We start from the raw sequence: 15,462 nt of genomic DNA on the forward strand, positions 1-15,462 counted from the left end.
AACAGCTGATATCTTGGTCCAGATCCGACCAAAAATTGGACCAAGCAGTTAGCCTGTTCCAAAAAATAGACCAGAAAACTGGTATAAAATAAAATTGGAACATCATTTGCAACATCGGTGCCAACTCCAATTTTTAACATTTGAACCATGTTAAACATTTGGACATTCGGCAAAGTTGCCCTTAGAGTGTGATTTGCAATCTCTCTTATTCATGAAGGTGTGAAAATTAGTCCACATAAACGAGGAAAGGGTGTGACAGAGGCAAGATATGCTGTGAAACCCGTAACATATAACCTGTACACCTCTAACATGGCATTCAGGCAGCAAGAAGAAAGCATTTTGATTGCTTCAAATCTCAATCAGTCCGGACAGCTGAAATGCTTATCAACATCCTTGAGATCAATTGCAGTGCTTCTGCTAATTCAAGGCAGCAAAGCAACCAAACTGCATTGATAGTGCAGCAATCAGTTCAAATGCTCACAATATTCTCCCGCGCGGCTTATTCAAATGCTTACTGGTGTGCGGCTTATTCAAATTCGTGTAAAATTGAACATTATTCGTTGTTTTAGAAGTCTTTTTCTATCTAATGTTGTCAATGGCAAAAACTGAATGCAGGAAAACAAGTACGATGAGCCCCATTGGCTCATGTACTAAAATTGTCTTACAAATGTGTGATTTTAGTGCTGAAAATCATCTACAAAATAAAAATTCGCGGATCTTGGGGTGAAATTGATCACTTCTCAAAATGATTATTTTTAGTTTAGAAATCAACTCTACGTACCGTAAAATGAGGTGAAGTTGATCACTTTAGAGCGATTCTGTTCTCTAACTCCTAGTAGAATGCATGAACTATCATCCAAATATGTTTAAAACATGTAGTGGTTGGATATCTATCGAATTATACAAACGACATTTCGACGAAATGTTCGCTTAATAACAAAAACATTTTTTTTAATCCAAACGTGGAGTTTTTGATTCCGGGGTGAAGTTGATCAATTATTGCGATAAGTTTCCTAAGATAAAGTGATACGCTATTCACTATATTTGGGGTCACTGAATCTGGATCAATTCTAAGAAACCCTACAACCTAATGATATATCGGTCAATTTCAAATTTGAATGTTGTAAATTGCAGAACACACCACATTAAACGCCTAAAGGTATGCAACAACTAGCACATAAAAATATACATTTTTTACTCAGAAAACGATTGTTTATCGACAATGCAAATTCAAAACTGGATTCACAGAACATATGTGGAATGTATGGATCAGTTTATTTAAATGGTGTGTTTATATAGTCTTGGCAATAGTCGATTGTTTGGAGATGAACTCTTCAACAGTTCACCAAATATTTCCTAAAAAGTCTGTTTTTCCATGGTATAATTATCTTGAATGTCAAACCGAATTTAGGATCATCAAGAGCTGCCATCAGGTAATACGATGCCACATAAGTTGCGCTAATTGAAATCGAATCATAGCTCTCTTTTCAGTTTATACATGTGGGTACGTGAATGGTACCTGGAAATTGTAACAATGGTTGGGCAGGATGCGCATTATCAAAGTTACCCCAAGACCGAAAACTAAATTTCTATTAAAATAAAAATTACAGGCGCATCCACAATAAATCGTTTCACAATCTTTCGGCTACAATCGCTAGCTTAGATATCATTACTTGATTTATAAATATAAAACTCAAATCTTTGAAATAGAATGCTGAAATAATCAGATTTCAAAATATGTTTTTCAATTTTTGACAAGTTTCGATTCGAAATTTCATGTTTCGCTATATTGTGCCACAAAAGTTCAATCCAAAGGATACAGTGGTTTAACCTCCCGCAAAAAATATTTGTGATATCGTTTGCTGCTCCGTATTTTTCATGAATTTCACACAGATCCAAATATGTGTTGATGATTTAAAAAAAATGCTCAATTATAACATTTTGTATAATAAATTCCAATTTCCAGAAACTGCGGTCAAGAAAGGTTCACCCCCGTATCAAATGCACGTTGTACAAAACGCTCATAAGACCGGTAGTCCTCTTCGGGCATGAGATGTGGACGATGCTCGAGGAGGACTTACAAGCTCTTGGGGTTTTCGAACGCCAGGATGACCTTCGGCGGCGTGCAAGAGAACGGCGTGTGGCGGCGAAGGATGAAACATCAGCTCGTTCAACTCTACGGCGAACCCAGTATCCTGAATGTGGCTTAAGCTGGAAGGATACGTTGGGCAGGGCATGTTGCAAGTATGCAGGATAACTGCCCTGCAAAGATGGTGTTCGCTACAAATTCAGTCGGAACAAGAAGGCGTGGGGCGCAGCGAGCTAGGTGGATTGACCAGGTGCACCAGGACCTGGAGAGCGTGGGTCACAGTCGAGGATGGGGAGAAGGGGCCATGAACCGAGTACATTGGCGAAATATTGTTGGCGAGTTATTATCAAGTTTATTGATGTTAAACCAAATAAATTAATAAATAAATAATAATTTATCCCCAAAAATATACCATATCTAAAAGTAAAATTTCAAAATATGAATTTTTATGACTACCGTAATCCGGGGTCAAATTGGTCACTGAAACAAATTTGATCAGGTTGGTACCAAATAGCAAATACTTCCAAGGACATTGAATGCCTCGTTTGCATCAGAAACATTCCATGTTTTCTATATTATAGGTGTCTTATGCTGATTTAATCCTGATACATTGAACTTAACAATCCGCTCGGGCTAAGATTATATAAAACCTTTCGAACGTTTGAATTGTTTTGTAACCGTAGATGTGAACTACTGAAATCGTTTTTGAAATCACACAGCATAACAAGCAAACCGTCACAGACAAACAAACGTAACACTTAGAACACTTTTTTCAAATGCATCGCCCAGTTCACACCATCCTCCTTTTATGATCATGTTGCACGAAATCCTGTTTTGTGCATCAAGCCCTGCAGAAGGTGCTAGTGTTACAAGTCAAACACTAACAAAAACGATGCGCGTGCCTCTGGTTGTGAGGTTTGCAGCAGAGTGAATTGGAATTGATCGTTAATTAAATGATCGATGAAAGTTTCGTCAGTGTTACATCTGTTGTCCGTGATACCGTTTTGACTGTGTGTTCAGAATATAACACTTAAGGCTTACATTGACTTGATACGTATCTTATACATCTGGTTTTGTCAATATCTCAATTACTTAGGACAATTTAACAATTTACCAGAAAAATGTTTATATGTAATATGTATTTTCTTAAAATCCATTACGAGTGTTCTGAAAGAATTATGTAATCGGTGGTGACAAAGCAATTTCAGCAAAATGCAAAATTTTGATTGTATTCTAATAAAACTTTTTCAGAAGTTATTTGAAATTCCAACTAAAGAATATACTCTTTATTATACAATGATTATAAACGTTACTTTTGCGCTTATTTGTTTTCTACTGAGTATTCTCAGTAGGTGAGCTTGTACCACCTAATTCATACGAATATGGGGATGTTCAAAGAGTAAATGCGTATTTATGTAAACTGAGCACCTATAATTACTTTAGAAAATACTCACGAATATGGTTGATAGATTGATGAGTGTAAATTATAAGTGTTTGCTCAGTTTGTTCATACGATCGAATCATAATCAAACGCATAAGCTAATTCACAGCAACGTTCATTTCAAATGCAGTGAAACCCGATGAAACGTTTCACCTAGACTCAGTCGATCAAATGAGCAACACTGCAAGTGGTGTACAGATAATGGCCAAACATAATGAACGCGTACCCTGCATATACTGTAGTGCGTTGATTGATTACTTGCCTTTTAAATTTTTTGTATGAATAAATAAATGTTTTGTATAAAGACTTCGAAAGCTTTTGAAGTCAAATCTGTTTAAATCACCTTAACGATGAATAATTTGCCGTTCTATTGACAAAAACCTAACGCATCCGAAATGATTGTGTGTTTACAAAAATACTGTACTCACTTATTTATCGAATATTTTGTTTATCAATCCATTAGTGTAAACAAACAAAAAATTTGACAAATTTTCCAAGTCAAAAGCATGAAGGTATTTTTAGACAATTTTACATTACACAATGTAAATCATAGCCAAGATTGTTATTATACTAAAACTAAAATCAAAGCATACCTTGCGAAACCCATACGTGCGGTTCGAAATCAAAATGTCAAATTGACAGGTTACGCATCAGCTTGTCAGAAAGAACCGAATAAGTGTACGTACAAATTTGTTTCGTCTAAGCTGTGTTTATATCCATATGCTGAAAGAACAACACATTGCGAGAATGGTGTGCGTGCAAGCCTGGCGGATAGCTCATCATCAGTCAGTCAGTGCTCACTGTCAGTCAGCTTAACGGAGCTGCTGCCAGAGGAAGAGAAGTATCTATCGTTTGCACACACTGCTGTAGTGGGTACTCTGCTGCTCCTGCTGCTGCTACACAAGTCGCGATGCGGTGTTATTATTAAATTAGAGGAAAATTTGGGATTCTGGACTTTGGTGGAACATCTTGGAACGGGATTACGGTGCAATAGAGGTATTCGGTTGCGTGTTCGAGGGGTGTTGTTCAGGAAGAGTGTTGGCAAGAAGGAAATTAGGGGTGTGAAAAAGGCCACCTTCGCGTAGAATGCCGTAGGACGGGGAAGATATATAGAGAATGACCTGCTGGGGAATTTTTCTTCTGCTTGACTCGTCACGACGGAAAAAATAATCGGCAGAGAAATTAAAACGGAAGGTGCTAAATTTTTGCGTGGTTTTTGCCCTCGGTTCGTTGGGTGCTTGAAGATAGTGTCTGGGGCTGCTGAAGAAGCGAGTAGTGTGTATTGTGGAATGGAGTCTTTGCGTTAAAGATCTATGCTGAAGTGGCGAAGAAAGATATCTCTAAGATACGCAGCATAGGGGAATCTAGAAGAGTGTGATTGCGCCTGGGAAGGCCAGCTTACAAGGAAGGAAGTTGTTTTTGTTATTGTTGCATAGTTGTTAAATATTGATTGGTTGGTGTCCGAAGACCTGTTTGGAATACTGCAAATACCTATTGCATCGACACACGACCGCAATACGGCTATGGCGAGTCACGCAGAATATGGATATCTACCCGGAGCTGATGAACTGAATGTAAGTGGAGAAGGATTTTGTGGGTTTCCGCATGTATTTATTATTGGAAAACATCTAATCTCTGTACACACCTTGCAACAATTGTGCTCATCCTATCTCGAATCAACTGATAATGGTAACAGGCACCAGCGCTGAATTTAGGCTCTTTTGGATGGTTCCGAAGATAAGAGATACACTCAGCGAAATCAAAATAGCAACAGCCTGTTTTCCTGATGTGCAACATAAAACTATTTCTCGCGTTCAGTATCATACAGGGGTATCTGCACTCTTAAAAATAATGAAAATTACTGCGGACGTAATTCACATTATGACTGAATGACACATGATGTAAGTGATGAAACGACGTAAAAATGTGTTCTGAAAGATGTATTGAACGAAAAATGTAATTTTACATGATGAAGGACATGAAAACGATGACACTGATTTACATTTCCCGAATCAGACCCCATCGTATTTAAAATGTGACACAAATTAACATCATTTGGCTCGCTTCTTTTATGTGCATCCAAAAGACGTAAAATCACATGATTTTTTCGGAGTGTGTGGTTTCACATCATCGGCTCTCTCTGAGGATTAGAACGCGAAAATAAAACGATTTTTGCAACATTTTACGATGCAGGATAATGAAGGACGATGAGTATTCTCTATTGAGTCAAAAATAACAGTAATAATCATTTGCCTAGTAAAGTAGTTAGCTTAAGAGAAAACCGATGAAGATAAATCGATCACTGCAGTTACGCCCTTATACTAAATACTAAACGCAAGATTTGACTTATCATGCACGACAACAAAATTTGCACGTTTGTATAAAAAATTCTTCTCTTGGATTTTCACTACACGTTAAGATGAAAGCACGCATTGGATGGATTTCTAGTACCCATTTTTAAAGTCAGCACGGAGTTGTCTAAAAAGGGTATTTTTCAATGACATAAAAAGGGTTCTTTAACCTCATAATGAAGTATCCTAATTGATAGCAATAATAGGTATGTCGTACAGGATAAAGGATTGTTTGCCAACAAAATCGTTAAACTAATATTTTGAAGTGAAAGTTCTCATCAATATAATGGTCGAATATTCTTTCTTCGACAAATTAGTACCTAATATGAAAATAAACTTTCTAGTAGTTTGATCGCATATATCACTTATCTCAATGAAGATGTTTGAATTTCAATGAGTATTATCATCCAAGTTTATTGCCCGCTGCAGCGATCTCCGTGTTTTCTCCAAGAAACACAGATATTTCAACAAAATTAAAAATTTAAGTGGTATCAACCTACAGCGTCGTTCTTGCAAACAATGGGGTTTTATTACCAATTTTCATACTAGAGACCAAGAGTGAAAAACACCCATTATTTGAAGTTAAATGCGAATTGATGTGTCGCAAGCTCTGCCATATATGGTCACTTTTCTGAAGGGAACACGTGCCCGGAAGACTTCCGGAACGTGGCCGATGTGACCAAAACTGATTTAAATAGTCGCCTAAATACTTGATTCGTAAAATCTTGAAGATTGATATGTTGCATGCCCTGCTTTATAACCGGTCCATACATTCCGGATAAAAAATACAATACAAAAACAATATAACGTATTGTGACAGTACCATGCAAAACATTGGAAATACAATGCAGTATTTTGTAAAATGACCATACAATTACAGTACAATATACTGTTTTGAACAGTTCACTGTATGGTATGTGAGATTTTTCCAATATAATGTATGGGTTGTTAAGTATCGTAACAATACAAATATAGATATTTGTCCAGACATACATTTTGAAAATACAATACGATATATTGTTCATGTCTAATATCTTTCGTAGCAATGTGTGTATTGTTGTACAATACAATAACAAATCAACGAACTGCATTTCAATTGGTGGTGGAAAGAGGTGGAAAGTATAGAATTTGTATTTTGTATGGATTGTTCCCCAACTTACCGGATATTTGTGCCAACAGTAGCAAAAGAATATTAACTCTTATAAAAGTAAAGATATTTATCATGGTTGCATTCATCGTCACAGCTAATGTCAAGTGACTTCTACAAAACTACTATTTTTACATTTTGAATATTTTTCACCCAACATTTCTTGCTTTCTGAACTTGTGTTGTTTACTTCTTTCAGCCAAGCTACACAGAAACACAACAAACACAACAGTTGTTTTACGCGCAAACAGGAATTTGACCAACATTGTAAGGTATAAAACCAATAAAAAAACAATAGTGTTCTGTTACAATATATTATATTGTTTTTGAATTGTATATTCAAACAAGAATAATGTTGCTTCGACATTCAATTACAATACGCAGTATACAATACGTTATATTTTACATTAATGGTTTATTCCATTCACTGAATGGTATGTTTTTATTCGGGATGGCCACTTTCCTGAGGGATCCAGGTGCCCGGAAGACTTCCGGAACGTGGTCGATGTGGCCAAAATCAATTGATATAGTCTTCAACCTACTTAATTCGTAAAATCTTGAAGATTGATATGCCGCAAGCCCTGCTTCATAACCAGTCCATAAATAGCTACTTCCCCAAGTGTCCGCAAGACTACCGAAAGGCAGCCAAAGTGACCAGAAAGTTCCTAACTGGTCTAAAGTGACCTCTTTTTGATAAATCATGAATAATGTCAGTCCAGGATCCTGAAGAATTTTATAAGTGGATCATTATCCGGAAATAACCGGGATCCCGGGAAATTTTCAAAAACGTGAAAATAAAGCAAATTTGATAGATTTTTTCAGTTATTCGTATTCCACGTAAGTAAATTTATTTTATACTAGTAAATTTGTATGATTATTTTTCTTTTTCGTGAGAAACAAAATAAATAAAAAAATATGTCTACGTTTTGAAAATTTTATAAGCCTACTCAATTTAAAGAAAAGATCCCTCGAACATTCTCAGCATATAATCTTTTTGGAAAAACATATCTTTAAAAAGATATCCATTTTATCAACAACCATTTGATTACAACATATTACATTTCATTTGCCGTAGCAGTTCAGATTTTTTACAGGTGAGTTGATTTTGTTGAAATAAAACGACTACAAAAACAAACAAGTCTATTCGTCCAAACCGCAAGCTACTGACTGATATTGCTATCACGTCAGCACCTCTCTTTTATTCCATGTCTGGGTAAAGATATCTACAATTCATTTACTTAAAATACTACCTCTACAATTTTTAACCTCTTTTTTGTGTGCTGTACCTGATCTCCAACAGATTTCACCTGCTTATAAGAGAAAAAAAAATGTTTTCAATTTACTTAACCAAACTTAACCTTAATATATTACTCATTAATCGTGGCAATAGATGATTGCAACGATTTTTGTCTGAAATTATTAATTATTTTATTTGACCATTGTTTCCAATGTTTCAACATTGGATATTCCATGTAACTCATTGGTACTATACCAACATTTTTAAAATTTTATTTTGAATTCTCTGCAGAGCTTTCTTCCTGGTATCACAACAGCTAGTCCATATTGGTACAGCATACAACATGGCTGGCCTGAAAATTTGTTTGAATATCAAATGCTTGTTCTTAAGACAAAGTTTTGATTTTCTATTAATAAGGGGATAGAGACATTTTACATTTTTATTACATTTGGCTTGAAAGCCCTCAATGTGATTTTCAAGTTAAATTCTTATCTAGCATGAGCCCTTAATAGATACTTAACTTCATCTGAGCAATTTATTGAACTCCTCTCATCGTGAAAGCATGTCTACTTGAAGGTTTCAAATAAAGAGCTTTTGGTTTATGTGGGAACATTATTAGTTGAGTTTTGGAAGCATTAGGAGAAATCTTCCATTTTTGCAAGTATGAAAAAAAATATCCAAACTTTTTTGCGTAACAGTCACATTCGACATTTTTGACAAATTTGAGTTAATACCATGGATCATCAATTGATAAATACTTTCGATCAACTTACTGAAATCTGTGAGATTGTTCTAGAAAATTCGAAAAAAAAATACCAAGTTGTTTTGTCACATTGATAATTATAACCGCATAACAGTCACACTGAGATTTTAAATGAGCCTCGTAAGGTGATAGTAATGAAATTTCTATCAGAATTATCATCTGACAATTCACCTAGTATGCGATATGAGTTGTACAAAATATCAGCCTCAAATAAGCACTTTTGAGTTCCTAGTAATTTTTAGAAATTTTAGTTTCCTCACATACTGCCATAAAATGCAAATTTGGTGATCCATTTACTCAATGCCTTCTTTTGTCGAATGTTACAAATATGCAGTTATGGGCAGTACAGATGACACGCAGACTTCGTCCTTTGGCGGAGAGGCCTGTGTCATCCGCAAACAAGGATTTTTGAGATCCCTGAGGAAATATTGTATAATATTGGTCCCAAAATGCTGCCTTAAGGAACACCAGCTCTTATAGGAAGTCTTTCAGACCTGGAGTTCTGATAATTAACCTGAAGTACGATTTGACAGATATCTTTGAATTATTCTAACAATGTATGTTGGAAAATTAAAGTTTTTAAAGCCCTCATGCCAAACACTGTCGAATGCTTTTTCTATGTCTAGAAGAGCAAGACCTGTTAAAGTTGATGAGTGGTCGAATGTCCATGGCGGAATTCGAACTGTTCATTGGCAAAAAATGAATTCTCGTTGATGTAGGCCATCATTCTGTTCAAAATGACCTTTTCAAAAAGTTTACTGATGGAGGAAAGCAAACTGGTTGGACGATAGCTAGAAGCTTCTGCAGGATTTTTGTCTGGTTTTAAAATTGGAACAACCTTAGCATTTTCACATTTATCAGGAAAATATGCTAATTGAAAACATTTGTTAAATATATCAACTAAAAATGATAAGCTACTTTCTGGAAGTTTCTTGATGAGGATGAAGAAAATTCCATCATCGCCAGGAGCTTTCATATTTTTGATTTTTGTAATAATAGTTCTCACTTCTTCCAAATCAGTCTCCCAGGCATTTTCGAAAAATTCAGAATATTTTCGAAGCCCTGAGTAACCTGATTATTAATTGAACTAGTAAGTCCGAAATTAGTAAGTTTTTCAGCTTTTTCGCAATTAGTTAGTAAAAATTTGTTTTCTTCTTTCAATGCCGGTATTGGCTTCTGAGGTATTTTCAAAATTTTAGATAATTTCCGAAAGGGCTTAGAGAAATCTTATTTTCAAAATTTTTGTTTCTTAATTGTGCAAAACGTTTCTTGTTTTTTTTCTGCAAATCCTGCCATATAATTTTTATACCAGAATCGCGAGTGCGTAGAATTTATTTAATTTGTTAAGTATGTTGTGAGTCTCGCATTATCAAAGTTATCAATGATACATCGTTTGATGAATAGTTTAGTGTTTATCAAATCACTTTAAAACAGGGTTTCTCAACCCGTGGTCCGCGGATCCCTAGTGGGCCGTGAAGAATATTTTAAAATTTAACATATTTTGTTTTTGTATCTGCACAACTACTGACATACTTGTAATATCATATTGTCTATTGAGGAATACACACCAAATGTTTACCTCACCGGCTCATGGACATTTCTTCCAGTGTGAACTTGAAAATAAATCTATAAATTGATCATAATATATTTTTTGACATTTTCTACCTAATATTGGCGAGATTGGAGAAGTTCGAAATTGTTCACTATCTCCACACAAACCAGTGGCGTAATCTTCTCGAAGCTATCACCAATGATAAAATTTTCTACTAATACCTGGTGTAATGATCGTCAGAAGATTTCCGCGAAGAAACTTGACGAATATCTTGACGAAACTTGACGATTTTTGAAAACAATTCTTCCAAAAGCAATAAGTTAATTCGTTATAAGCTAATAAACAAGTTTCTAAACATATTCAAAATAGCTTGCAGGTGGATTTGGTACCTGAACTATCTTCAGAAAATTTCTCGACTAGAACTAGAACGTGCAATATGGTGGAACTTTAAATAAACTTGAAAAAACCATCCAACCCTTATCTTAAAGAAATTTTCATCGTACTCCTGAAAAAAAAACGCTGTTGACAAATCACTGGATTCTCAACAACCTGATTTTAGTCGGCTTTTGTAAAAGGATATCTTTTCCGAACTCATATTGGTAGACTCCTTTCAAGATACTTAGTTGATCCAGATTAGTTTGGTAGGATTCTTGCATTATCTGAGCTGAAATAAAGACGTGGCTTTTGGGTGATATATCCAAAATATCTTTGGTTCATAATAATATCTTTAAAATTTTCATAATTCTTCATTTCATTCATTCGTTTTTCGGGGGTTCGCGGACCGTTTGTAGAACTTTAGAAGGGGTCGCAGCTACAAAAAGTTTGGGAATCACTGCTTTAAAATAATGTACCAACATTCTACAAAATTTTGAGTTACACCCTAACATTTGCACCGAAAATGCTTGACAAAAAACATAGCCCTTTGAATTTTAGCTCCCTTCCAAGTAACCACGAAGCTATATATGCTTAGGAACTTCATTTTTGCTGTATAGTGTGTGTTGATGCACAATAGGGCGATATTAAAAACTGAAAAGGCAATAGATGGCTCTTTTTCAGTGGTAGTAAAAACAAAATCCTGAAGCAAAGAAAGCATTACGGAAGATGAACTAAACATAAAAAGTTATGTATTCACTTTACACTTGATTTCCAGTCACTACTTTTTTGATCCAGTTTCCTAATTGCAAGCAATTTACGTTTTTCATTATTTTCCATACGTTTTGACAGTTCTCCGATTACTATCCTTCCATGCTTTTGTGTTGAAAGTTTGAGAAAATTGAAAATCCAACGTAGCGCGATTAGTGAGTGGAATACAAACAACAGTGTCGTCGCTCGGCGGCCAGTGAAAGAAACTGAATGTTCGAAAGGTTGTTGCCTGTACTTTTCGCCGCTGGCGCCAACTGTTAGCGTTTAAGAACGAAATAAACAGACATTATCCTATTCGGAATAGGATAGTCTCACTGTAGATAATTGGTAGCTAATCAATAATGATTGTCAGCATATCTGCAGTAGTATATATTTCGCGCCATAATCAGTTTGTATGTTTATGCCTCAATTTGTAATGCTTTGTATTCTATGGAGACGTTGGATATCGGATGCGTTGGTGCTCTATGCTGTAGGCGCTCTTGTGATATCGGTAAATAAAAGCACCTCTTAAACGAAGCGTTGAGTAGCTCATTACTGTTTGTGTTGTGTTTTTGATATCTAATGAATACATTCGACATAGCGAAAGAGTGCCAGTTATGGCTATAGTGGTTCCCTATTTGGCCATATGTGTTCTCAAGAAAACTTTCACATTTGGAATATTTTTGAATGTTTGAACATCAAGTTATATTTGATATCAAACTACTTAAACACACAGAATGGTTAAACTTCCAGTCGTCGTGCGGTTCACCACCGTCAGAACCTCCACGCTGCTGTTGCGAATGGAAAGCGATGTTTTTTCAACAGTGTTGTACAAAATACAACAGCGTGACGACTGAACTGTTAAAAATTTGAAGATAATCAAATTATCACGTATGGCGAAATAGGGAACCATTATGTCTAGAACTGGTACACCTACCCTACTTGGGGTTTGAATCGAGCCTAGAAATAATCAATACCAATTTCACCAGTTCACCAAATGTGTTATCCCATGCTGTGCTAGTTTAGACTTTATCCCACCAACGCAAACTACAAATCCTTCGTCACAATGGAAGCGTTTTGAAGGACAAGTAGTTGGTCGATCCAGACTTCTTTTTTCTCGTCTCTTTCAGATGATATCGATACTTGGTCAACGTCTTTTTGTGTATCCTTATATCCTGTTACCCTTTTACCCTGTTGTGTCACGTCTTTAAAAATCGAAATTGTATTCAAATCCTAAAATTTCGATTTTCTTGTGTTCTTTAAATGATCAGTAAATGCCCAAACGACAACTTGCACTATTGTTGACAACCAAGCATTTGATAAGAGATGCAATCTTGCATGATAGTGTACCTCTTTATCCAACCAAAATGCTTAGGTCATTGTTGAGTTAAAGTCATGCTATAAAGCATTAATGATGTCGTAAAGTGTATCGTTGCTTGGGGGCTGTCGGTTTATTACGTAGGACAATTTTGGCGGTTTTTAGAAACCTCCCTCCCCCCATAGTATGATTTTTTGTTTGAAAATTAAAGATAATTTGTATGGCGCGTTAGAAACCTTGTTACGTATCATTGGAAATACAGGGTGGCACTACTCTGATTTCGCTGAGTGTACTACCGTATTGACCTACGGACAGAAAAGCGTGCCGACGACGTTCGTTTGCTCGCTCATGCAATACATATGTCAACCGGAGTCTTATCACTTACTGTTCCAATTCTCGCACAAAAATACGTCGAATGCTACGACGACGACGACGACGACGACGAAAACCTGGTTGCACAAGTGAATACGTTGTGGCAATGACTCACCGAGCAATTCAGAGAAAGCATGAATGGAGGCTGATACCGTTTTGTGCTTCTTAATCTCCGTCGCGCAATCAGATGTCTTGGACGGAGATTTTTATGATGGTCGGGCCTTCCTTAGCTGAGTGGTTAGAGTTAGTGGCTACAAATCAAAGCCATGCTTAAGGTATATGGATTCGATTCCTTGTCGGTCCAGGGTCTTTCCGTAATAGAAATTTGCTTGAAATGGCAACATTGGCAATGTAAGCTCTCAGTTATTAACTGTGGAAGTGCTTTTTGAACACTAAGCTGAGAAACAGGCTCTGTCCCCGTGGGGACGTAATGCCAAGAAGAAGAAGAAAATGTGAGAAGAAATCTCCAACAGATCTGCTACTCTTCTATTGCCCCTTCACACAACTTTGGATTTACAAATGGGCTGATCCACAAGGCTTCCTAGATAGCAGGTCCCCTTACGAAAGTAAGGTTCTTGAACTAGTGCCACTTAAGCTGTTCAAACTTGATCTCAGCTATCCTAACAGTAGACCCAAACATGACAGAATTGGGCTTTCAATCTCAGCACAAAAAAGAACAGCAGACATAAGTTCGGTTTCTATTGGGAGCCACCAAAGGCGATAAAGCTCATACTTCACTGTATAAATACCTTCTGTACGAAACCTTCTTCTTCTTCCTGACGTCAGGTTCCAACAGGGACAGAACCTGTTTCTCAGCTTAGTTTTCTTATTTCCACAACTAATAACTGAGAGCTCTGTGTCGCATATGCATATCGTATGGCATGTATGAATACTCTTTACCCAAAGAAAACGAGAAAAGTTCCTTTTCGAAGAGATCCTTTGGTTTGGCGATTAATAACTAATCCTTTGGGACTCGGGACGCTCACTATTGTGTTTTGAACAAAACTTACTGAAAAAACCTACCATATAACTATTAGAATATTATAGAAAAAGCACAGTACAATCTATGAGATAAAAGAAAGGCATAAACACATAAATTATTTTACGGATTCCTGTGAAATCTCAACAGCTGAACGGATCGGTAATAGTAGTTTACGGAACAAGTTGCAGAATGATGATTTTTACAGCACGTTTCGTAAATTTATCCTACGAGGCTTGCCGAGTAGGATGATTACGACGAGTGCTGTAAAAATCGAGTTCTGCAACGAGTTACGTACAACATTTTATGCAATTTCGAAGAAGACCACTTGAGGGTATCAGAAATTATATCGGAATGCATTCACAATTATTTTACAATTTCTGAAAAAATGTTGTGTAATGATTCATTACGCAACTCAAAACAGTTACGTAATGAGAAAGCGTTGCGTTATGAATCATTACAGCACTGGTTTCAGTTGCGTAATGACTATTCCCGAACTGCATACTTCAGTGCAGGAAAGTAGAACGTTCCAGGACAGATTGGCGTGATGAAAAACAGCCTATTACGATGTAATTGCAAAAAATAAATTAACGGAGTACGGTAAATTTTTAAGTATTCGGTAAATATTCACCGGAATCCGTTAAATTCGGACGAAGTTACGGTGTTTTATTTCACCAAACAGTTCAGCTGTTGAGATTACGGTGAAATTCACCGATTTCCGGTAAAATAAGTTTAGTGTGTGGCTTTTGCTGATTTGAGTCAAATTACAACGATATTTCGTTAAGATTTCGACACATTGCATGACAATTTGTTCCGTTGGAAATAATTAGTGCATATTTTTGTGACTCACGCTAAAATATGGGATCACTACGATAATCCGGAGCGCAAACAATCATGAAGCGTTACGTTTTTGTCTTCACGTCGACGCCAGTACAAGGTCATATTCCACGATGGGTGATGGATGCTGCAAAATGGTCACAAAGGTGTGTTCCACTTAGAATTTGACCGCTTTTTCATCATTGTGGCACTTTTAGTTGGTATGGATTAGACTGACTGCATATGTCAATGGTTGCTACTCCGGATCGGAACTGA

General features: G+C 36.3%; 1 protein-coding gene across 4 annotated transcripts in view; it reads left to right on the plus strand.

Moving 5' to 3' along the window:
* The first annotated feature begins 4,239 nt into the window (after positions 1 to 4,239).
* Positions 4,240 to 15,462, plus strand: part of LOC5575004 (E3 ubiquitin-protein ligase Nedd-4) — a 44,363-nt gene continuing 33,140 nt past the window's right edge. Inside the window, exon 1 of one of the 4 annotated variants that reach the window (XM_021841841.1) lies at positions 4,240 to 5,104. In XM_021841841.1, coding sequence (XP_021697533.1) covers positions 5,054 to 5,104 — 51 coding nt within the window. In that variant the 5' untranslated portion in view covers positions 4,240 to 5,053. The remainder of the gene's footprint in view (positions 5,105 to 15,462) is intronic. The other 3 variants (XM_021841835.1, XM_021841846.1, XM_021841852.1) reach the window with 3 other exon arrangements.

The sequence above is a fragment of the Aedes aegypti genome, chromosome 1, assembly GCF_002204515.2.
Source record: "Aedes aegypti strain LVP_AGWG chromosome 1, AaegL5.0 Primary Assembly, whole genome shotgun sequence".
Taxonomy (NCBI): Eukaryota; Metazoa; Arthropoda; class Insecta; order Diptera; family Culicidae; genus Aedes; species Aedes aegypti.